Source organism: Crocodylus siamensis, chromosome 2, assembly GCF_052110815.1.
Source record: "Crocodylus siamensis isolate JL-2025a chromosome 2, ASM5211081v1, whole genome shotgun sequence".
Classification (NCBI taxonomy): Eukaryota; Metazoa; Chordata; order Crocodylia; family Crocodylidae; genus Crocodylus; species Crocodylus siamensis.
Genome location: NC_143396.1, coordinates 285,348,685 through 285,372,770, shown reverse-complemented (window position 1 = coordinate 285,372,770; position 24,086 = coordinate 285,348,685). Strand labels below are relative to the sequence as shown.

Below are 24,086 nucleotides of genomic sequence, written 5' to 3'. Positions count from 1 at the left end.
GCGCTAAGAATCGAAACATTGCTAATGACTAAATATTTCTATTTTTCTTTAATTCAGATGTAATCCACTGGAAAGTGAAAAAGAAATTCAAACTCTCAAAAGGTAATAAAAAGTGAATGTTTCAGTTTTAAATACACATTCTTCCTATGCAACATATGTTGGCTAGGTAAAAGTCTACAGACATCTCCACAGCGTGCGCACGTATTACCTGTTGGGACTGTTACATTTAAAACACAACCACTGACCACTAGTAATACATACTATACTTCTCCAACACTCAGATTCCTAGGCAAACATCTCTAAAGGACAGAGTTAACAGTTTTACCTTTTTACATGCCCAGTATTCAAAGCAAACTTTGGAAAACACTGGTTTTACTCTGCTTCATACATACACATCTCTTGGATTCAGTGTGATCTTTGCCTGATAAAAGCATACCGAATCATATATGAAGACCTTTGAGATATGGAACCAATAATGCCTGGAGAACAATTAGCTACCATTCTGGAATCAGCCACTTGATCGCAGAGAGTCCTGAGAGTACCTGCTGTATACAATTTGCCTATCATTCTCAAGAGGCATTGTGTGCAACTAAAACTGCAAAGCCCCTACATGATCAGCATTTAAACAAAATAAAATTGGCCATTTAGATTCTAAACAATAACCTTTTTGCTGTTTGATAAGACAACAGAAGTTTCTTTGCTCCCCTCAGAGAATATCCATGGAAGACAATACATTGCCTAAAAAACACAACCCTACCTAGGAAAACAGAGTTTTTAACATTCAGAAAAGAGGAAGGATATTACAGTGGGCAGAATGCCAGCTGGAAATCCAGATCTCCCGAGCTGAATTCCTTCTTCCACCACAGATCATCCACATAAACTTGTGGGGGGTCACTTAGGGTGACATGATACTTCTTTTTAGTCAACAGCTATTCTATTAATATTGACCCAATGGCAATGTAAGACAACCAAATGGAAACAGAATGTCAATCTAGATGACCACATGAGAATAACACAATATCCTTAGTTCACCCGGATATTGCAAGAACAAATACGTTAAAGGTTGCGAGATTCATCTATGATAGCAGAAGGGCCAGATAGGAGACAGACTAAGGTGGAAGCTCTAGGAAGCTAATCATCCTGGAGAATGCTAGGACAAACTACTAGCACTTGCTTAGCTTCAGCAACTGATGAAACCGCAAATCGCTGCTTTGCAAAAATCAAATTTCATTTTGGCAATTCTCCTGTGCATGAAGGTGCTTCCCTGTCTCAGCCTCTTATTTTTAGGAGGTAAAATTTCTCCCTGGAGGGCAAAACACAGATGCACACACACAGTTAAAGTGTTACAGAGATTTGAGGAAAATTTATAGCAGTTGATGATCTGCCGCTTGCACAAACTCAGAGGAGGGAATTTATAGTGACATCTCACATTCAACTATTAACTTTTGTAAGATTTTAAAATCAAGTGATCATGTTGTACATTTCAGGCAGGAGAGTTTAAAAACATTATTTCTCTTCATTATTTGGGGAAGGCTGTGGCAAAATGACAAAAAGGAGAATTTCTGAACACTCATGAACAATTCATTTTTACGGAGCCATAATTCAGGAACCCCTTGCACAAAGGCGTCCAGGATTTTATTTAAAACATTCTAAAAGGGGGCCCAGACTTATTCTAGCGGGTTGAAGTCCAGCAGAACCTTCTGTGTATTTTAGGCCATAAAGATCAGCTGTAAATTTAAATATGGAATAATAGTACTTACTTCTGCTTCATAATTAAGAAGCATATGAAGCAAAAACACTTCATAACTAAGCATACTTAAATTGTGTAGCAGCAGTAGTAGTATAAAGTAGCAGCATCATTAATGTTCAATATAAATATTCAATAATAAGTTCATAGGAATTAACTACGGTCACATCAAATGAGAAACCAGAACACAGGATTAGAGTCACTGTATTTAAATACTCCAAAGACTGACTTTTATGACTTGAGATAAGAGAGATTCTTATCCACTAGAGAACTACATAGTTCAACATACACAAAAAGTCAGCATACTACAACACGTCCTTAATGGCAGGAATCCTACTAACTGCCTATGGCATTCTTGGCAAAGTTCTTGGCTACTTTTTACCTTATTATCTCAACAATATGTGCAAATGGAAACATGTATGGTTTAATAAGTAGTTCCCCCTAGATTAACTTTTGAATGATCTAGAGGAGATATATTCTAGTTTACCTCTTTTAGTAGAAAGCTCAGATTTTGGTAGATTTATAATATCTAGTTCCTTGATGTCCTTTCTTGCTATTGAATAACTGGAAGAGAGGAAATATGTAATTTAAAAAAACAAAGGTAATAAATACTCTACAGATGAAAAAGGCCATTTCTTAGCATTAGAGAACCTTCATAAACTTTCAACAATTTTGTCCTTTCCAATCATATGGATGGCATTAGCCAAAGTGTACAATACAGAGTAACAAATGCAGGGGAATCCCATTCATTCCCACATAAACCCTTTTTATTTGAAAGTTATGCAAATAACTGAACTCAATTAAAATTATTTGAAATTATTAAATAATCCAAAACTATGCCCTGTTGTGTTAGAATCAATCTCTATCATGCTTAATAGAAATAGTTCTGTTTTCCTGGTTTGCATTTATAACTTCATCTGTAATTATTATTATTATATACTTTTATATTCCTTCAATTAAATGCTGCTGGCTTACTTTGTAAAAGCTAGTTTAGATACTGTTTTCCTAGGATGTAACACTTCCAAGACAAGTTAAAAGAAAATTCAATATTAAGCAGTCCCTCCTTCTAGACCTATTGAAAAGAATTCTTGATTTGGTATGTTACCAGTAGAGGAGGAATGGAGGTAAAAAAATGAAGTTTGTTACTCTATAAACACAGCAGGCAGTTTATAAAAACTAGCATACCCTGTATCAATCTGCCTATTTTACAAAACACTGTAAAACAACCTACGTATAAACAATCTACACATAAACAAATAAATGTGTGTCATAATTTTAAACCAAGTTTGCTAGCACCAAACAAGAATTGTGAAGCCAAAGCTAAACATCTGTATTAAAAAATGTAATTAAAAAATGGACAAAAGTGCTCCGATAATATATATGGAAGTTTTCACCACAGAATTTTATTTTTAATCTTTTGTAGGAGAAAACAGTAAAAAACAAAGTTATCGTGACTATATTTGCAGTAACATAGCCTATATTATTTATAGCAATCATTTAGGCTATGCCTGCGTAGATTATTGGTGCATGCCCTAGTGTGTATTAGGTGGCCAAAAGGAACACTACTTGAGTACGCTTGAAGCATGCATCAGTTGCCAACTAATTCACAGGCTGTTGCTATTAGAACTGAAGATTGTTAAATATTTTTTTAATGTATTATTAGAGTGATGTTCTGTGTCAGAACAGTACTGAGCTGCATTTACCATGAGAAGCTGAAAAAGCTGACAGGATAAACGTTAAGCTGATTTTCTATATTACTTTGAATATGTTTATTGGTTGTTAAATTTACTATATATTCTCTTATATTTTAAAATGCACTGCGTCAACCAGAGCTGCTTTCCCTCTCACCCCCCCGCCTATATCCCAGAAGCCCAGATGCTTTTTGTAGTAGCGTGTTGTTCAGCAAGTCTTTTTAATATATTTGTTTTTATTTTAAAATCCAAGAAATTTTTGCAACACAAGTAAGTTGCTGGGGTTTTTTTAAATTTTAGGAGACTTAGATTTTTCTAAATCTTGTTTTGATATCTGTGTTGTATTTTTGTGCATGTTTGTTGTAATTTTTTTTGTTTAGCTGTCCCTAGGGTCTTATACAAGGTGAGGTAAGAAAGTTAAAGGCCCTAGGGACAACTAAACAAAAAAATTACAACAAACATGCACAAAAATAAAACACAATCTGTCTCCTAACATTTTTTTTAATTTCCATATGAAAATTTTTATAAAATGAAACAAAGTTCCAGTCCCCTGCACTGCTGCAACAAACATACTGCAGTGTTATCCTGATAATGTTCTTTTTTGGTTTTTCATATAATTGGAAATGGAGTATAAATGGAGAAAAATGGAAAAGTCCTTGAATTACGTATTTGATTTGAACACTTTTTTTATTTTAAAATCCAAGAAGTTTTAGCAACACAAGTAATTCATCCCAATCTCTGCAACTGTGTCCCTTAAACAAGGAAAATGTTCCAACTGTTTTAAATTGAGTTTTGAATTCTTTGATTGCCTATTACACTGTAGGGAAATTAAAATTTATAAATAAATACAACAAATAGCACCCTGTACCACAGTTTCTAAAGTTCTCAATGTGCACTTTACAAGGACATTATTCAGTCAAATTTTTCAAAAGTTTTTACAAATTTTCCCAAGCACCACCATTATTAAAAGTATTCTACTACTCACAATTTGGAATCTGCAAAAGAGCGAACTAAACACTGGTCCTTTTTCACTGTGATGTCATCATTACAACTGGGAGATATTACCTGAAGTTTCAAATAAAATACACTGCTGTCAGGATTTACTATTCATCTCTCAAAAAAACAACCTCCCCCTTGCATAAATGCTTTCCCTTTTCTTTTACTTAATTTACAGCTCTAGAAAAAGCAACAGTAATCAGGCATTTGTATGCTCCAATTTATGTTGTAAAAATAAACTTGACAATTGAACAGCTTGGCACCAAGATGAAGTAGCAGGCAACTTCGCCCCATCCCAATAGCTGGAAACTGTCATGAGACACACCAGGGGATTTAGAATTTATCTCTTTTGATGTTAATAGTAAAGTACAGACATACTCTGAAAGTCATTCTATATAGACAGTGTCATGAATTTCATGTTTACTGACTTTTTTTTCAAATATAGTTTGCTTAGATAAAAAAAAAAGCAAATAAAAAACACCTCCCACCCTCAAACTTCCAAATCTTCTCATTTAGGATATTCAAAACTGGATCCTTGCCTCTCACAAAGTTAGTTTCATTTTCAGTGTTTATTTTTAGATGCATGATCGTGATCACCAATAAGATTTTTTTTTTTTTTACACAAAGAAACTAAAATTATTCATATTTTTTAATAACGTGAATCAGCACATTCTTCCATTATAGTCTTAACTCTAAAGGACTGAATGGTACATATTTGTATTACCAAAGTAAACATGAATCACATGGAACAAGATTATGGTTTTACAATGTCTTTTCTGGCCTTAACTGTTCTTCAGGCTCTGGAGCAATATTAACAACCACCAGTGAAATCCTACCTCTATTGAAATCAATGGGAGTTTGCCATCAAATTCAGGGCCAGGATTTCACCACAGATTACATAGATTACTTACTGCTTCTTGGTTAGCAGGGAAGCATTTCTGGTCTTCTACTTCATCTCCCAGTTATAATCATTTTTTTTAAATGGATGGCATACAAACAAAACTATATTTTGTATTCTGATGGACATAGAGATCTGTTCCCATAACAGATACATACTGATGAAGGTTTCCAAAATCTTGATGGGCATCTCTGATGAAGTCAGTATCTGCAGCTATGCTACAGTATGCAGATAAGGACATACTTGATTCACAAAAAAAACCCCATACAGTTGAAAGAGATACCATATTTTCCTCATGTAATACATGCACCTTTTCCCCAAAAAACAGCTGATGGAAATGTGCGTGGAGTGTGCACTTTATGCGAGAAATATAGTAAGAGCAGGTTCGGGTGTTTACTGGGTGTAACAAAGGAACCTGCAGCTTGGTTCTCTAGCTGCTGCTATTCAGTTACTTAACTGCAAGGGAAAACGTTTTTTCTTCGTTCTGCCTTTCAAAAGCAAGATGTGCATAATATTCTAGGACATGTTGTATGTCAGAAATAGCCTTTCTTCCTAGTTTCACCCAAATATCTATGCTAAATTAAGTAACTGTAGCAGGTATTTTCCTTCTAGTTAGTTCCTAATATGCAACATGAATTAGCCAAATATGATGCAGCCTCAGTTACATACAGTAAATCTAACAAAGTAATACTAAATCAGTGAGTAAAGCAAATAAATTTAGTACTTAAGCAAAAGTATTTTTAATAGTGGCTAGTATCTCTGATGTAAAAGGCAATATGCATACGCAAACAGCAAGTCAGGTACTATAAGAAAGGACTGATAAAACATCCTGTGATGCATTTCAATGCGAGCAAGTTACTCTGGATTTTTTTAAATTCTGTGAAACACCTTTTTTTCCCCTTAATTTATACAGCTCAACACATTTTTTTTTTCAAGTATACTCAGAATTATTCCAAATAGTTTTTTGCTGGTGATAATACTCTAATAACCAGTCCCTAGAAGTCACGTTACAAAAAAAAGTTCACATATAAACATTTAGAAAATTATTATAAAGCTACAGCAAATTATATTAGGTAATTCATATTTTAGACAAAGAAAAAGGCTAGTAATTGAATAAAGGATGGAGTAACATGCAGAATAAATAAGAGTCAGGTTAATAAATCTGGCTTTAAATTGCCAAGAGGTGTACCAATACAGTAGGGGCTGGATATAAGCATAGCCCTGTGTGCTAAGTCAACCTTGCCTTCACTTCCCCAGTGCAGTAACAATATACCCTGTAATTTAGTTTAAAGCTTGTACTTGCTTTAGCTACAAAACACGCACACAGTACTTACGTGTATAGTGTCCATCACTTAAACTCCCACTGACGTTAATAAAAGTATAATAAATGGCAGCACCCTATCTAAATTCTGAAATATAAGTCTGAAGCTAGCTCTGCAAACTTTTTAGCCTATTGACAAGCTAACTGTAAGAGTGTTTTACTGTTTTATTACTACCAATGTACAATGCTGGCTGGCACTGGATACCAAGTTATCACTGATAAAGGCAGAAATATGCATGGTTATAATTGCAAGTGTGCTTTTAACAGGTGCTTCACAGCCAGAAAAATTCCTGGCAATGTGTTGCTTATGTATGAACTGTGCTTTTATCGTCCATGCTTATATATGGCTCCAGCTGCATTAATATAATCAATTCTGATGGGAAAATAACAAAACAAAACATCTTGAAAAAATTCTGTATTTTTTCTAAGTAAAGCTTTTGAAGTAAATCAAATCCATAAGCCTGACAATTTTAACATTATTACATTCATTTTTCTAGTATTCAAATTGTGGTAGTGTTAGAGTGTTGTTGTAGCTGGGATGATCCAGGCATTATGCAAGAGGCAAGGATTTCTTAGGGTGATACCTTAGACAAGCTTTCAAATGCAAGGTAGACTGTCTTGCATTCAAAAGCTTATCTAGGTCTATCCCAGCTATGCAGTTGGCCTTATAGAAGGCACCATCCTAAGAAATCCTTGCCCCTTGCACACATTGTAAAAGACAATGTATTCTTAAGGCAGACTCATGAAGGAACAGTTTTTGGTACAAAAATTGTAAGGTTTACAAGTCTCCTTGCCCAGAAGTAGAACTCCTTTTTTTCTCCATGGTAAAACAAGAATAGGACTCTTGCAACGGACTAAAAAGAAGCCTCTTGCCTAAAATACATAACATGTTTAAGGCACGCTTTATGTAGTGAATATATTAAACAAGTTACTTACCAAAGCTGGATACCAGTCTGTCTTCTCAGAGCTAGAAATTACACTCACAACTTTACCAAGCAATTCATCATTCAAACGTCTCTTATCTTCATCCTCTTCTTCGCTGCTTTCTTCCTCTTTTTCATCTTCAGTACTAGGGAATTAAAACAAAATATTTTAGACAGTTTTAATTTGAAAATGAGAATTAAGAAGAAATCTAATTTTTAACCAATCTTTTCCTGCTATATCTTTCACCAAAAAAAAGAAAAAGAAAAGCATTGTATTTACTTTGGGAAAGAGATTTTCAATTAAATTTGTATTGCAGTCATATCAATGAGTCCTAGCATTAGGGGGTTCACCGATAAAGATTATTTGGCCCGATACTGATGGCTGATTATTATTCAGCCATATCGGCTGATACCGATCAGATTGTTGATATGCAGCCCAGCAGCTTGCAGAGCAGCGTCTGGCTGGTAAGTCTGCTGGGGGGAAGGGGCATGAGGGAGGGAACAGGCTTGGGGGCACAGATAGATGAGGAAGGAAGTGGGGCTGGGGTAGGTACTGCCCAGCCAAGGTGGGATGCAGCACAGAGCCATGAGCAAGTGGCTCATCCAAAGGGCGTGGGAGGTGGCGGCTTCCACTGCTGAGCGTACCCCGGGAGGTAGGGGGGCCCTGTGCCCCCCAGGTCTGTGTGCAGGGTGAGGGCAGGCTGCTGCTGTGTGCTCAGGGTCAGGGGACAGTGCTGGGCTCTTCCTGGTGTGGGGGCTGGGCCAGGCCTGCGCTCTGGGTGAAGCTGCTCTCCAAGTTGCTGGGTTGCATTCCCGGTTGCATGCATGCTGCAACTATGCACATGACATTTATCTGTGACACCAGAGAATTGCCTGTCAAGAGTGACTGCCAGGATGGAGTGCTGCCATGCCAACAGAGATGGAGCGGGGAGGGAGTACGAGGCCACCACCCCGTGCCACCACCAGATCCAAGGAGCAGGGCTGGGAGTGGGTGAGGTAAGGCCAGCGCTGCTGGCTTCACCCTACTGCTCTATCCCTTCTGGCATGGTGGCTCTCCGTTCCCGCCATCATTCTCCTCCCCAACACTGCTCCATGTCCAGAACCACGCCACCTCCTCCCCTCCGTAATGGTGCTGATCCACCTTTGCCATCATTTTTGATGGGCCATTTGCCTAGTGCACAGCACTGGCTGGACCCATGCCCTGCCAGGAGCCACGCCCCCTAAGACCATTACAGGCAGACAGAGAAACACACAGACAGACAGACAGACTAAGCCTTTTATATACATAGAATTATCAGCCACATCAGTCAAAAAAAGCTGAGTGCCAATAATGTCAATTTTCCTTTTATCGGTGCTCATACAATATGGACCAATGTATCAGCGCACCTCTACCTAGCAGTAATCAGAACCTGATTATGCTAGATGTTGCACACATGCAGGAGAAAACAAAAGGAAGTTATGAGCCAAGGATCTTATACAGACAGCTTTCATAATATACAGTTTAAATATCTAAACAGGTTAAAAATCCTAGACAGTGAACTCAAGCTTTATGAAAAGTTTAAACATCCTGGAGCCTGACACACATGACATTTTTTCAAATTTATGCTGATAACATACCTATCAAATCTTGCACTGTTGTGTCACTCATATATTACTCTTCACTTGATTGGTATATTAAATCATTTTAAGACCAAATCTTGACTGCCTGCAAGAAGCTGCTTGGGGCTGAAGAAAGAGGACGGAGGAGGACTGGAGGCAGGGGGCCACATGCACGTCCCTGCGCACAGATGCACATAGCACCCAGGCGGCATGGACAGCAGCTCCTGCAGCTCCCTTCAGGTAAGTCTATGGAGGGGGGGAAGAGGGAGGCAGATTGAGGCCCCCACAGTGAGGGAAGGAGGGAGTAGGGCAGGGTGAGTGAAGGACGTTATCAGGCCTAAGGGAGTGATGAGCTGTGGGTCAGGAGTGAGGGGCACCTGGGGAGGTGTGAGAAGCTGCAGGTTGGGTGTGTGGGGCACTGGCAGGATCAGGCGGCTGCAGGTTGAGTGAGGGGTATGGGCAGAGCCAGGGGGCTGTGGGTCGGAGTGAGGGGCACCAGAACGGCCTGGGGAAGATGGGGACTGCAGGTTGGGAGTAAAGGGTACCAGCAAGGCTGTGGGGGCTGTGGGCCAGGAGTGAAGGGCAATGGCAGGGGCAGGGCACCGGCATATCAGGGCTGCTCAGAACCACAAAGCAGGGGGGACAGCCGCAGCTGGACCCATGTCCTGGTGAGCAAAGAGGGCAGGGGGAGGTCTGATTTTCTATGATAAAAAACTAAAATCAAATGCTAAAATATATAGGTATTAAGAATTTATTTTATTATAATGACTGAGACACTGGTAAGCTTCTAAATTACTTTTAGATTGTAATTATATCAATAAAACATTGTGTTCAACTGATACCTACATCTATAGCTATTTATCTATCTATCTATATATAGCTCTGTATGTATAGATATGTATATAGATATAGACAGAGACAGATACATACATATAGTGGCATTTCATTTAAATTGCAAAAAAAGGTGGATCGGGGGGTTAATCAGAGAAGTTGCGATTTTTAAACTGAGAAAACCAGGATCCCTGCTCATTTGTAGTACCACAGAAGTACAAAGGCCATCATGCCCCTGAAAACATTAGTAAAGTAATAAAAAAGTAGCAACATATAGTATTATGAAAACTCACACAGGAAGAGAAGATCGCCTTCCTCTATTGGATTTCTTCCCAATAACTGGGGTTCCAAAGTGCTCTGGATTTGTTAATGGTAGTTGGTCAAGTGTCTAGGAGAAAAGGTGAAAAACAAGTTGGTTAGTAATTTGTTCACGATACAAGTTTTTACTTCCTAGCTTCAAGGAAAACATCTTCTCTTTACCTCACTTTCTGCAAAGTGTCTTTCTCCTTTCAAGCATAATGAAGTTCTCCTCAATGTCCTTTCATCACCATCATCAAAAACTAGAACAAAACCAAAGGCAAAGATATTGGTACAAGATGAACAGTTCTATTTAGCGTGTTTAACTGAATGGCTTATTTGCTATTCTAAACTCTAAGTGAAATAGTTCTCTTCAACATGGTTTAAATTCTTCTTGGGCTCACAATTAGAAAGAAGTCTGGCAGTCAAGAGTCGAGAGTAGAAAAACATTTTGGCAAGTTTGCAATGGCTTTGAATCAAACCAGGTTCTCAGCTAGAACAATCTCAAGGTTTGTCATGTCTCTTATCAATATACTGCACTACTTCAGGCCACAGATACTGGCTGCCTGCCAATTATTGTTCACGTCTAACATTCCCAGTTGGGTTGAAACACCCAATTATTTCTGATTTATGCTGGAACAGTCTCCCAACCTGTTTCTGTTGCCATGGAATATGTCCACTTTCATACGCAGTGTTGAAATGCTGCCGGTGGGAAGAAAAATACACACAAACGTTTCTGTTACAACATCAAGCAACATGCTACTGGACACACTGAAGCACTGGAAATCCATGTCTAGCAGTATGTTCATATCTGATCTGGTCCATATTAGACACTTCGTTCACATATATCCAGAAGAAAGTGCTCTCTATTTGCCACATACAGCCCAAAAAGATAAGAAAAGAATGAGGCTGTTACAATCCTGGATTAAAGTATGCTGACACTTCCAGGCAATATTGTTAATACTTTCCCAGTTAAAGTTAAACTACAACTTCTTCCAAAAACTAGAATTTTACCTCTAAAAGTCTCTTACAAGTATAAATAAACTCAGTATCTGTGAGTGAGGGTAAGGGTGTACTTTAAATTTCATTAAAATGTGTATGTGATTAACTAAAGTGCCCTTGGGGTTGGTTCTGGAACTGGTTTTGTTCGAATATCTTCATCAACAACTTGTAAGATGGGATGGAGTGCACCTTCCACAAGTTTGCAGATGACACCAAGGTGAGGGGAAAAGTAGATACACTGGAGAGTAGGGCTAGGATTCAGAGATACCTAGACAAATTTGGAGGATTAGACCAAAAGAAATCTCGTGAAGTTCAATACAGAGAAGTGTAAAGTCCTAAATATACGACAGAAGAATCCCACGCACCAGTACAGGCTAGGGACTGCCTGGCTAAACAGCAGCTCTCCAAAAAGGACCTGGGGATTACAGTGGATAATCAGCTGAATATGAGCCAACTGTGTGCCCTTGATATGAAGAAGGTTAACGGCATACTGGGCTGCGTTAGTAGGAGCACTGCCAGCAGATCAAGAGAAGTGATTATTCCTCGCTATTCAGCACTGGTGAGGCCACGTCTGGAGTACTATATCCAGTTTTGGGCCCCCCACTACAGAAAGGATGTAGACGAATTGGCAAGTCCAGCGGAGGGCAATGAAAATGGTTAGAGGGTTGGGGGACATGACTTACGAGGAAAGGTTTAAGAAACTGGGTTTATTTAGCCTGGAGAAAAGACGACTGGGGGGGGAGGGTTAACAGTGGCCCTCAACCACCTGCAGGGCAGTACCAAAGAGGATGGAGCTGGACTGTTCTGTGGTGGCAGATGACAGGACAAGGAGCAATGGGCTCAAGTTGCAGCAAAGGAAGTTTAGGTTGGATATTAGAAAAAACTCTTTCATGAGGAGAGTAGTAAAGCACTGGAACAGGTTACCCAGAGATCCTTGAAGATTTTTAAGACAAAGCCTTGGCTGAAATGATCTAGTTGGGGATGGTCCTGACTTGAGCAGGGGGGTGGACTAGGTGACTTTCTGAGGTACCTTCCAACCCTAATTTTAGAACCATAGAAAATTAGAAAACTCACCCTTCTATAGGATTCTATGAAAGTTTGCAATTCTGTAGGATTTTGGTAGTTCTAATTTCACATTCCTAGGTCCTGATCCTGAAGACAAGTCATTTGTATAAACCCTTATCAACGTGCTTTCAACCTTTCACTTATTTTTCCCCCTCCAACAACCAATCCATCTATTTTTTATTTTGCTAAAGGATGACTTTGTGCCACCCACCACCTTTCCACCTCTCAATTTATTCTGCAAAAAACCAGAAGTGCTGACTTTTTGTTTTTATTCGCTAAAAGTAACAACTCCTTCTGGTTCTCCATCCAACAATTCTCCGTCAACCAGTTACATTCCAAATGCAAGATAACCAATACCTCCACTACTGATCTTCAATATGTTGATTGTGTTGTATGTACCCAACTGAAGAGCTCTACAACATTCTTGATTGATTCTGTTAAGTGTAGGAAATGCTTAGGCTGTCAACTTAACAAAAACCAAGAGCTTTTACCAACCCACCCCAAACAAAGCAGCAGCTCTCCTCCACACATTGCAATCAGATGGCAATCTTTGGTGAATGTTTAGCATTTCCTCTACCTAGGTAGCCACCTTTCCCCAAAAGTAAACACAGACATCTGTAAACACAGACATATTCAACACTGGATGAAATCTGCCAGTGCTCCCTTTGGATAGCTCCAAAATCATGTCTTCAATGATCATGATATCAGGACCCAAACCCATCTCCTCTACCAGGCTGCTGACATTTTCTCTTTTTTTTAAGTCCCGGGACACTGGGGCTGGACAGGGCAGCTGTAGACAGGGCTGGGAGAGTGGGCAGGGGTCGGGGGGCACTCGGGGGGCTACAGGACCAAGCAGGGGATGAGGCCTGGTGGGGGTCCCCCCATGGTGTCCCCCCCCACACATTTACCAGCACAGAGCCCAGGTTCAGTTCCCTGCGGCATGAAGCACGGACTGCCCGAATCTCTGAATCTTTTCCAAATCGATTCAGAGGCCTTGAATTAATTCAGACCTTTTAATTGGTCTCCCGATTCGATTTGGATTCGGAGATTCAGCTGCCGAATTGGGCTGAATCTCCTTCGAATCCAATTAGCAACCAAAGCTTCACACAGCCCTAATGTTTAGTATGACAAGACTGAGGACAAATGACAGACAGCCCCCACACTAGACTGTGGCTCCTGAGCCACAAGTGATTCTTCCACTTAACACCTGGGGCTCCTGGCAGAAGTTTGTTTGATTTTTTTTTTTAACAGATTAATTTTATTATATTTTGAACAGCAGTGTGTACCACAGTTCACCTAAGAGCTGCTGCTGTTTGGTTAATGCTGACTACTCTGGTGGCTCCTGAGATCAACAAGATTTGAGTGTCATCATTTTAGAGTACTGGTTCCCAACCTTTTTTTTACCACAGCCTGGCAGGAGCGGGATGGAGTGTGCAGAGCCAGCTGCCTCCCTCCTGGGGCTCCCCCACTGCCTGGCTTTAACTCTGGAAGCTCAGCTGTGACCCCAGAAGCCGCTCACCCAGGCAGACAGATGGGGGTCTGAGCAGGAGGCTCATGCCACAACCAAAAAGCCAACCCACCATAGCCTGGTGGTTGGGAACCTCTGTTTTAGAGGATGTAGACTGCTTAGTTTACAGTTTTGTAAAGCACAGAAGAAATACCATTTCTTTCCCAAGCAAGTCCCGCCAATCATTCAATTAAACCACTCAACTTCCACTTGTAGTGAAGACCAACAAGATCCTACCACCCCCAGCAAGAACACTGTATATACTGAGCAATGAGCAAAACAGTAATCAAGCATGTAAATAAGAGGTAGTGTATTTCATTAACAGTTAAATACATCTATCTGAGGGAGCTTGTGACATAAATAGGAAATAATGTGCTAGCAAGATCTCTTTTCCTGGCTAGAATAAAACCTGTGGGTTAGAAAGTTATAAATAGCCAATTCCATGTTCCCTTTCTAAAGCATCAGAGTGAATGTTTGGAAATTTCAGAGTTTAAATTTCATTTTCACAAGCAGTGCGTCAAAATTGCCTCCCTCACTTCGAACGGAGGAAGTTAGGATAATTAACACTTAAGGAGCTTAAACATTACACCTCCCCCACCCACCATCACCCCTATTGCCTAATATCCTTTGGCACTAGAATCCTTTGGCATTCAACCCCTTTTTCCCCATATTCTCAAACCTTCAAAACTTGAATAAAGGCAAGACATCCCTTCTTTCTGACAGGTAGATCTCATTCTGCAAGTCTGGTGTCCCTGGGCCAGCTACACAAGCATCTCAGACAAGCATAACTGCTTGTCTTTTACAACAGAGGGAGTAAACACTAAGCTGTTCTGTAACCTGCAATGCCGAAATGGGGAGGAGCTGGAAGAGCCCAGGGCTCTACGAAGTGAAGTGCTGGAAGCAGAACCATTATTTCTGAAGGGCTAATACTTTGACCCACCCTCCTTTTCCTGTGTCCTCTCCATAGGTGACCTCCATATGTGGTCTCAACTATCTCCCCTCCATTCGTGAAGCCTCAAGGGTACTTCAGGGAAGGAAGGTGAAGGAATAAGAGTTCTCAGATCTCCAGCAGAACAAGCAATTTGGTTAAGAGCTAAACAAGGGAAAAGGGGGAGGGGGAGACTCTATTCAGCAACCATGTGGGATTCTCCAGCCTGGAGGCAAAGGAAATGCACGGCAGGGCTTAAGAGGGCATGATCCCTTCAATTTAATCTCCAAGTTACAAGCTCTATCTTTGCTCTGTTCAGGCATATCTAGAACTGCAAGTTTTTCAAACTAAAAGAATGGTTTACAGAAAGGACTTGAGATATATAAACAAGCTGAGCAAAAATTTATCAAGTCTGTCTTCACTCCAACCTGTAGCTTCCATAAATACTTCAGCTAAACAGTAAGAGAGACTGCTTTTCAATAGTTATTATAAAACAAAGCTTTAAAACACTGTCTAATCTAGCAGGTATAGACTGAGAGACATAGAAGAATCTCATAAAATTATTAATACAAAAAACTGAAATCCTTTCTGCAAGTACAGGGCAGTAGACAAATATTTTAGTTGTTTGGGAACAAGGAAAAGGGGGTTGGGAGTTGTGTGAGGAGCAAAAAAGGGTGTCAAAATTGTTAAAAATAAAGTGGTTCTTGTTAAATAACTTCTAACGACAAAATTAAACCTGTTTGTTCATAGAAAGCATTTATAAGTCTAGGAATAAACAAGAAGGATGTTAGCTCAAAGATGGCCGGACAGATTTGTGCCTTATAGACAGCCACTCCACAGAAGCATTTTGTGTGTATCAGAACAATAGTCTATATAATTGGATGATTCTGAGGGCATGAGTCTCATATCCTGAAATGTACAATATTATACAATGAAGAGAAAAGTTTTCCTTAGTTCAGTTGGTGATCAGTTTACACAGTGAAATAGGACAAAGACTAGTCCCTGTACTGCAAAAGTTATTCATATCCAATTGTTTTTGGATTACTAAACTATGGGCAGCTTAAGGACATGCAATAATGAATTCCACGGATTAATTAAATTGCATAAAATGTTAGTTAATTTTATTCATTCTAAATTTGCTGTCTTACTTTAACTACCCTCTCATTTCGGTTGGAAAGGTTAAATAGAAGCACTGATATGGCCTTCTAAATACCTTTAAGATACTTTTATCACATCCTCCTCTTACTGCTCATCATATTCTAAGACATCCTTCTGGTTTTAATCAATCTCCTTTTCATCTATTCCATGCAACATTCTTCAAAGCAGCCCCTCCCTAAGCATGTCCTTTCAGTACAGGTCTTGTTTTAAAACAGAGCCATTACAAAGTAGTCTCCTGGATTCGCGATTTGAGAACTCCCTGAACACTGAGCTAGTGGACAAACCACAACAGTTCTCCTGGCTCAGTGACACTTTGATACCACAGTAAGAAGTATGGCAAAGGAATATAAAAAGATGTATACCAACAGCATTCCATGGGTTTGGACCCTGGCTGCCAATTCACTCCTAGTTGGGTCCAAACTTGAAGCAAAGTCTGAAACCAAACTTTAATTTATACTGTTATTACCACAAAGAAAAAGAGAAATCAAAACTGTTAACACAACACTGAATAAAGCACACTTGGCCCTTTATGATTTTTGTAAACAGTAGACTATATTTAAGGAGTGAAGGATATGAATCTAAGTTCTCTGTTGGTGTAATTTCATTAACTTCCACTGAAGTTACACCCCGAGAAAGAATTTGCTTAGTTATATCAGCACTATAAAGAGGTGAAAAACAATCTTTGCAGAGGCACATAACGGATTTCAGAAGAAACATAGAGAAATGACACACTACTAATGCTTGGAACAGAATCATGTTCTTTTGCCCCGCTGAGGAAACAACTATGGAAAAGCAAAAACCCCATAAAAGGCATCACTGCTTAACATCAAAAGGGGCTATCCAGGTTCTTACTGGAGAGGAAAAGTGTGCCAGCTGACCTCAGTAAATATTTCTGGGGAAAAAATGCCACAGCTACTAGCTAAAGAATTAAGGCTGCTACTCAGAAGCCACGGCAAGAAATGTTGGGGACAGGAAAGGAATGGAGGACAATATTTAGCAAAGCTCTGGCAAGAATCCTTCCCCTCCAACACTGCTGGAAAAGGTAGGGAGGAATAATGGGATTTTTTTCAGTATTGCACCCCCTGTTTATGAGTTTCGTTCTTTTGATGAGCTCTTGAGAAAAAACTTGTAATACACAACCCCTTTCCCCAAGTCCCTAAAAGCATCCAAGCTACTTTGGGAGGTAATCATTTCTGGCATACTGATATGGTCTATATTAGTTCTTCCTTTTCGGGAGCAGTGCTAGAGCTAAAAGCAGAGGAAGTAAACTGACACGATTCTTGCTGGTATCATTGCTTCCAAAAAGGATTTGAAAGAACAGCAAAAGGAAGACATTTTTCAGTGTTCAGCTTGGGAAACTATAAGCAGCAACAGAACACTGCACCTATAGGAAAAAAACCTGTGTTAGTTTCCATGAAAAAGGTTCCGTTTGTAACCATAAAGGTTGGTGGGGAGAAACCCTCTTTATTGGCAGATTCATTATTATAAAATTGGATTAAATGGATCCCATGAGCAAACGGAGATTTTCTATTTGGCATGACAGAAAAGATATTCAAGCCTTGACAATAGAAGCACTGATGTTAGTTATCATGACAGACATTTCTGCACGTTTGGGGGTCCTACAAACCAATGTCACAGGAATTTAAAATTGAAAACCGTAACTAGAAATTAAGAAAGATTTTAAAACAAATTATACCTCTCACCAGCAATTGTGCAGAAACCAGTAGGCAAGAAAAAAATGTATTCAGCTAATTACAAGTTTGGTTTAGGTCTAAGACAGACAAAAAAAGCACCAGGAGAGCCTTGTAGCCATAATGCCCTTGTAAAAGTTACAATATTATCTATTTGTTGAGTACCCACACTATGCTCAGCATTAACAAGACAAGGCGACCCTGTAAAAGATACTTTGGCAGGAAAGAATGACCCTAGATACTGCACCTGCTCACTGATTTCAAACCAGAAAACTATGTTACTGTTTACCGAGCAAGGAAGAGGAGATACCATGCTCCACAGTAAGGGAACACTTCTCTCCTCTCTCATTTAAAGTAAGAGAAGGGAGGATATGGGAAAAAGGGAAAGACACATTTGCCCACCTGTCCGACTCCAGTTAAGAGGTACCAGCTTTAAAAATAATGAAACAACGCCACAAAATAGCATGCATTTGTTTCCAACAACTGATTAATAAAGTTTTCATATGTGACATTGCTAAATGCTTTTGTGTCTGTGAATGATGCTTCAAGATTCTTTTCTTCACCAAGGCAATACTGAAAGCACAAGAGCTATGCAATCCAAAACACATCTGTTGAATGCCTTTGTAAAAGGGCTCCAGCCAATGTTAAATCACCTTTACAAGGGAAATCTTATCAATAGCAAGATGCAGTAGGGCAACCACTGGTTTACAGAACCAAGAAAAGAACCTCTAGAAAAACGTACATGAAATTTCAGTGTAAAAAGATACCTTAAATGCCCAAACTCTTAAAGGATGCTTATAAAACTTTATCCACTAAACAACAGTCTATTTCAAACTTGTTCCCCCCAAAAATGTTGCTTATAATAATTATAACTTGAACAATAAGCTGAGAGAAATTCTCTCACTTTTTCTTGTACCTTCTAAAACTGCATATAACATGATTTACCATTACATTACAGGTATATACTCAGGCTCAATTCCACACTGCCAACATGATTTTGTGAGAATTTCTAGTTAACTGACTGTAAGCAAGAGGACCATGTTTGTGTTCACACAGAAACTTTCTAGCCATTGCATCTTTGCTTGTCCATCCGTGTGCTGTCAAACCATTTGTTTCTGTGCAAACTGGGCAGTCTGGGCAACTCTCCTACAGTACCTATTGTTTAGGATTCCTGGATAACATGCTTACCAAGCAACACATGAAGTCATCTTTCTGGGATGCCACACTAAGCAGAATGCTAGAAGGAAGGAGGACTGGTCAAACTAGTTATATTAGAATGATTAGCGTCCTGTATATCCTGCAAGAAGTGTGCTGTACAGGTTATAAGATGACAAACAGCCAAAACTTCTGGCATGGATAGCAATTTGGCTGACTATGGCTATATTCATAGCGTCATCATGTTGAATGTGGGCACAGACCATGGTTAGAGCCAACAGTGCTTCTAACTACTTATAGTTTCATAGTTTAATTGAAAGTCTTGTCCTCAACTACAGCCTAAGTTGGCTTTTCCTATTTACCTGGATCCTTTTTTAATATTCTGTAATATTTTAAATCCATGCAAATCCAAGGGCAAGGATCAGTACCTGAAATTATTCTGAACTTGAGGGGATTTTTTGATAATTGCTAGATTTCAGATTGACTGGTCCCTGCAACAGAGAAGTGATAGGATCTAGACAGTAGTTTTCTGTAATGTGTCCTTCTCAAATAGGATACTACACATCACCACAGTCAAGAGAAATCTATATGGATCTAATGTGTTACATATGGGCAGAAAGAAGTTTCTATTTATAAAAAAAGTGTTTTCAAACAAATTAAGAGAAATAAAAGGAAAAAGGCATAACCCCCTGACTTTCCTATAAAGCTTGAAACCTGCAGATACCAATATAAAAGATTTATATCAATTCCCATTCTGGACGGCATAGAACGGTCTCTGTGAAAAGCAGTGCTAAAAATTGCTATAAATGTACATCCTTTTCATCCTCCGTTCTCACGCTGAAGACAATGAAAGGCAAGAAAAGGGTAAGATTATTGAAGAAATAATGAAACCAACATTTTCACTGGGCAAAGAAAATCCTCCTGTACTCAGATAGCTAGAAAATGAATAAGGCAAAACAACACTGGGGTTTTTTTTCCCTTTATAGATTACAGGACAAGCTATACTTTGAGAGAGAGACAGAAAGATCTAAACATACAGATTTTGCTGACTGTTTTTGCAGTTTCTATCATCAGAAGGGTGTGTGCACGGACAGAAGAACTCTTTTCTTTTGCTGGGTTCCAGATAGGCCTACTACAAAAAGGCTGTTCTAACAACAACATTGAGTAGTTTTAATGACTGCAATTACTGCTGCCCACCACAAGGACCTGACTGACACTAAAACAAATACTGTACTTGATAGAAACAGTCTACAAAAGTGACACAACAGATCTGGGACCAGGAACACAAAGGTTTTCATTTCATGATCTTCTGGAACTCAGGAAATGCCCCTCAGCTCTAGGAAAGGGAAAGGAAGGAGAAGGAATTCTTGTTACGAGCTTCTTGAACACCCTGCTCTGATTTTTAATGGAATAGCACTGATTTCTGAAAACTAACCCAATGAGTAATTTTTTAATAGAAATTTAAGGGGCATTTAATAGGAGCAAACTTAAAAGCCTACCCTGCAGGTAAACAACACTACAGTGAGAAAATACAAAAGCACTTTCATGAAGTCTATAGGCAAGAAACAGTTTTACACGCTAAGAATCTACTTTCAATTTTAGTGACCAATGTAAACATTTAGAGAAAGAAACTTCCTGCTATAAAACAGTGCTTTTAAAATATATATATTTTTAATGTTCAAGGATAGGTTCACAGCTTATCACAGTTATCTCTGTTTTACCACTGGTATCTGTAGCAACACCCTTACAGAACCATGCAGCTTATTTTTCTTCCCTTGTTTCAGAGGTTACTTCAATATTTACCCAAGGTACTTTACCAATTAATACTTGAGAAACTTGTAGATGAAAGACTAAATAAATAAGCAGTATTTCTAAAATGGCTTGGTTAAAACAGACTTAGTAAGACCGTTCTGAAGTTATGTAATTGCCTCCTAACTAGAACATCCAACATGCAACACGCATAAAACTCCTCTTCAACAACATTACTGCAACACTCCTTATTTTGTAATTATTGTCAAAACTGAATTAAAATGTTCCTTTTAAAACGACTTAAATGTCTACTTTAGCTATTCTTTATCCCCCAGCTTTTTCTATTCCTTGTCCTAGTCATACTTTTGAAAAAGTAGCTCAATTCCAAAAATTCCAAAAGTATTTCCAAGCCCCAGTTAAAGTCCAACATCACTTCATTTTTGCAGTGTTAATATTACTAGTCCATGCTCTGTGGTACAAAGGCAATTCAGATGCAGCAGCAAAGAAAAGCCTGTATTTGATTATTTTTAAACAGCCCTTAATCCATTTTGAGCAGAGCATTACCATGCTAATAACTAAAATAACTGTTATTAAAACAAAGCATTTCATTTTTATTACTGCAATATCAATATGAAATGGCCCTTATCAGTGGTAAAGTACAAACCAAAAGTAATGATCTGAATACACATTGTCAAATGTTGAGTTGTAAATTGAGTGGCCTACTCTACAGCAGAAGACACTGGCTAGCACTACGGAAGAAAGAGACTTGGGGGATCATCACTGACCACAAGATGAACATGAGCCTGCAATGCAATGCTGCAGCTAGTAAAGCGACTAGTAAAATGCCAGCTTGCATCCATAGATGCTTCTCAAGCAACTCCCGGGACGTCATTCTCCCCTTGTACTCAGCCTTGGTGAGGCCGCAGCTGGAGTACTGCGTTCAGTTCTGGGCCCCACAATTCAAAAACGATGTGGAGAAGCTTAAGAGAGTCCAGAGGAGAGCCCCGCGCATGATCAGGTCAGGAAAACAGATCTTATGATGACAGGCTGAGAGCCAGAGGGCTCTTTAGCCTGGAAAAGCGCAGGCTCAGGGGTGATCTGATGGCCACCTACAAGTTTATCGGGATGACCACCAGTATTTGGGGAACGTTTGTTCACCAGACTGCCCCAAGGGATGATGAGGTCAAACGCTTATAAACTACTGCAAGACTGTTTCAGGCTGGACATAAGGAAGAATTTCTTTACTGTCCGAGCCCCCAAGGTCTGGAATAGCCTGCCAGCGGAGGTGGTTCAAGCACCTACACTGAACACCTTCAAGAGTAAATTGGATGCTTATCTTGCTGGGATCCTATGACCCCAGCTGATTTCCTGCCCTTCGGGCAGGGGGCTGGACTCAATGATATTCAGAGGTCCCTTCCAGCCCTAGTGTCTATGAATCTATGAAATGCCCTTCCACTGAAACTTGACCATGTTCTGGAAAGGCTGCTTAGTCCCCATATCCATTAATTGCTTGGCTGCACTTCTGAAACAGCCAAAGATACTACGTAGTATAGCATATAACAAACCACTAGAAAAATAAGCACAACTTAGTTCATAGAATTTACTGCAGTTGTTAGACAGTATCTTTTGGTCACAATCAACTTTATGTTAGAAATAAAGACCTAAGAACAAAAGGTTCCATTTCAGATTTCCTTGGGCCACCACAATTTCCCTAACTTTATAAGTTACTCTAATGTATTAACAATTCAGCATTTGACAATGTATACTCAGATCATTGCTTCTGGCTTGTATGCTGAAAAAGATTGTCATATATTGCTTACTCACAAATGTGAGTTAAGGGTCTACTTGTTATTTGTTTAACTGAACCTAGACAGGGCTTAACATATTTCCTGTAGGGTTTATATTACTGTATTCTGATCTACTGTTACCAAAGACTAAAAGGAGCAGAGTTCCAATTTATGCCAAAACACTAACGACTTTACAGACCTATTATGAAGTAACAAAGTAAAAGTTTAAAGAGAAGCTAAAATTTCATTGCAGGAGAATCTAAATAAGAGTTCATGCTGTGGCTTATTTCCTGTATTCTATTGCTAGAATCTCTCCTCCTAGTTATTTCTTTAAAGTAGCAGAAAGCCATACATAAACCCACTTGCATACATTAAAACAAATCCATCTGAAGCACAGCATTTTTGTACCTGCATAAAAGGAACAGAATCATATTGTGCATGCTCAGTACATGATTTGTGAGTGTTCCCTCTTTCAAACCATCTGTAGACCAAGTGTAAATTTTTCACCTCCATGTTCATCCAACCATTGAAGCTCACCTACAAAACTTGACAGCCAACAGCTCCTTACATTAATTCAGTCAAACTTTTTTCTCTTTTATCAGTGAGACGCACCTAGTTTCATAGATTCATAGATGCTAGGGTCGGAAGGGACCTCAAAAGATCATCGAGTCCAACCCCCTGCCTAGGAAAGAGTGCCAGGGTCAGATGAAATCTAAATTCTCCTGGGTCCAATTCTCCCGGTCTTCAAGTTCAACTAAGCACCCAAAATTATACTATATTCAATTACACAATATTTTTGAAGCAGAAATCAATTAGCAAAGGTAGCTGGACAATTTAAAAGAAGAGGATCACATCCATAGGCTCACAATCACAAGGCGATAAGGCTCTAAACTATCTTAGGATTCAATTCTGCTCCCATTGAGATCAACACACAAACTTCCCTGTACTTCATAAACCAACTGAGCTTCTAAAACATTGTTTCTTCCTCTTCCAAAGGAAAAGAATACACTTGTCTGCTATACTGAACTCCTGTACTGTGTACTTTAAATTCATCAGTACTCCCTTAAGAAGACTGAAATCACAGAAATGTTTTTATCACCATGCCCCGCAGAAGATAACAGTCTAGGGCAGGGACAGCAACCTACGGCCCATGGGCCAGATCCAGCCAGCAGAGCCAGATGACTCATGGGGCCAGGGGGCTTCTACAGTGTTTCTGTGGTGGGAGACTTTGTAGACAGTGGGGAGAAATGGCAGAAAGGAGGAGCAGTGGCAGCAACACTGCAGAGGGAAGTGGTCCATGCTCAGATATGAGCTCTCTTAAAGCAGTGTTCCAATTCAAAATGTTGCCAATCCCTGATGAAGGACAAGAGCAATTATTTAAATATTCACTAAAAAGAAAAGACAAGACACACATTCAACATAAGCAAAGTACAACTACAAGTTTTAAAGTTAGTCTTTTTAAAATAACATTTCAGCTATTGTGTCTTCCAGGAAATGAAACTCCTATGTTAAATAGGCATATAGTCTGTGAACTACAGCTTGCATCAACAGGCAAGCTATTGGAATGAGTGTTCGTAAGTACAGCACTTGAGCACCTAACAATTCATCATTAAAACACTGTTCTAAAGTCCGGAAATGATACAATCACTTTGCATGGAAAAAAAGGTCTTGGCAAAGTTCTTCCTGTAAGTCCCACAGCCCCAGGACCTGAACTTACATCTTAATCCTGGCAACCAAATTA

At 39.2% G+C, this 24,086-nt stretch overlaps 1 protein-coding gene across 5 annotated transcripts in view; it reads right to left on the bottom strand.

Annotated features, from left to right (window-relative positions):
• The window catches only part of ARID4A (AT-rich interaction domain 4A), a 62,375-nt gene that overhangs the window by 32,323 nt on the left and 5,966 nt on the right, over nt 1–24,086 (bottom strand). For all 5 annotated transcript variants that reach the window (XM_090034281.1, XM_090034284.1, XM_090034285.1 and 2 more), the window contains 5 exons: nt 10,487–10,566; nt 10,300–10,394; nt 7,590–7,722; nt 4,424–4,503; nt 2,235–2,311 (listed from right to left, as the gene is read on the bottom strand). In XM_090034281.1, coding sequence (XP_089890407.1) covers nt 2,235–2,311; nt 4,424–4,503; nt 7,590–7,722; nt 10,300–10,394; nt 10,487–10,566 — 465 coding nt within the window. The remainder of the gene's footprint in view (nt 1–2,234; nt 2,312–4,423; nt 4,504–7,589; nt 7,723–10,299; nt 10,395–10,486; nt 10,567–24,086) is intronic.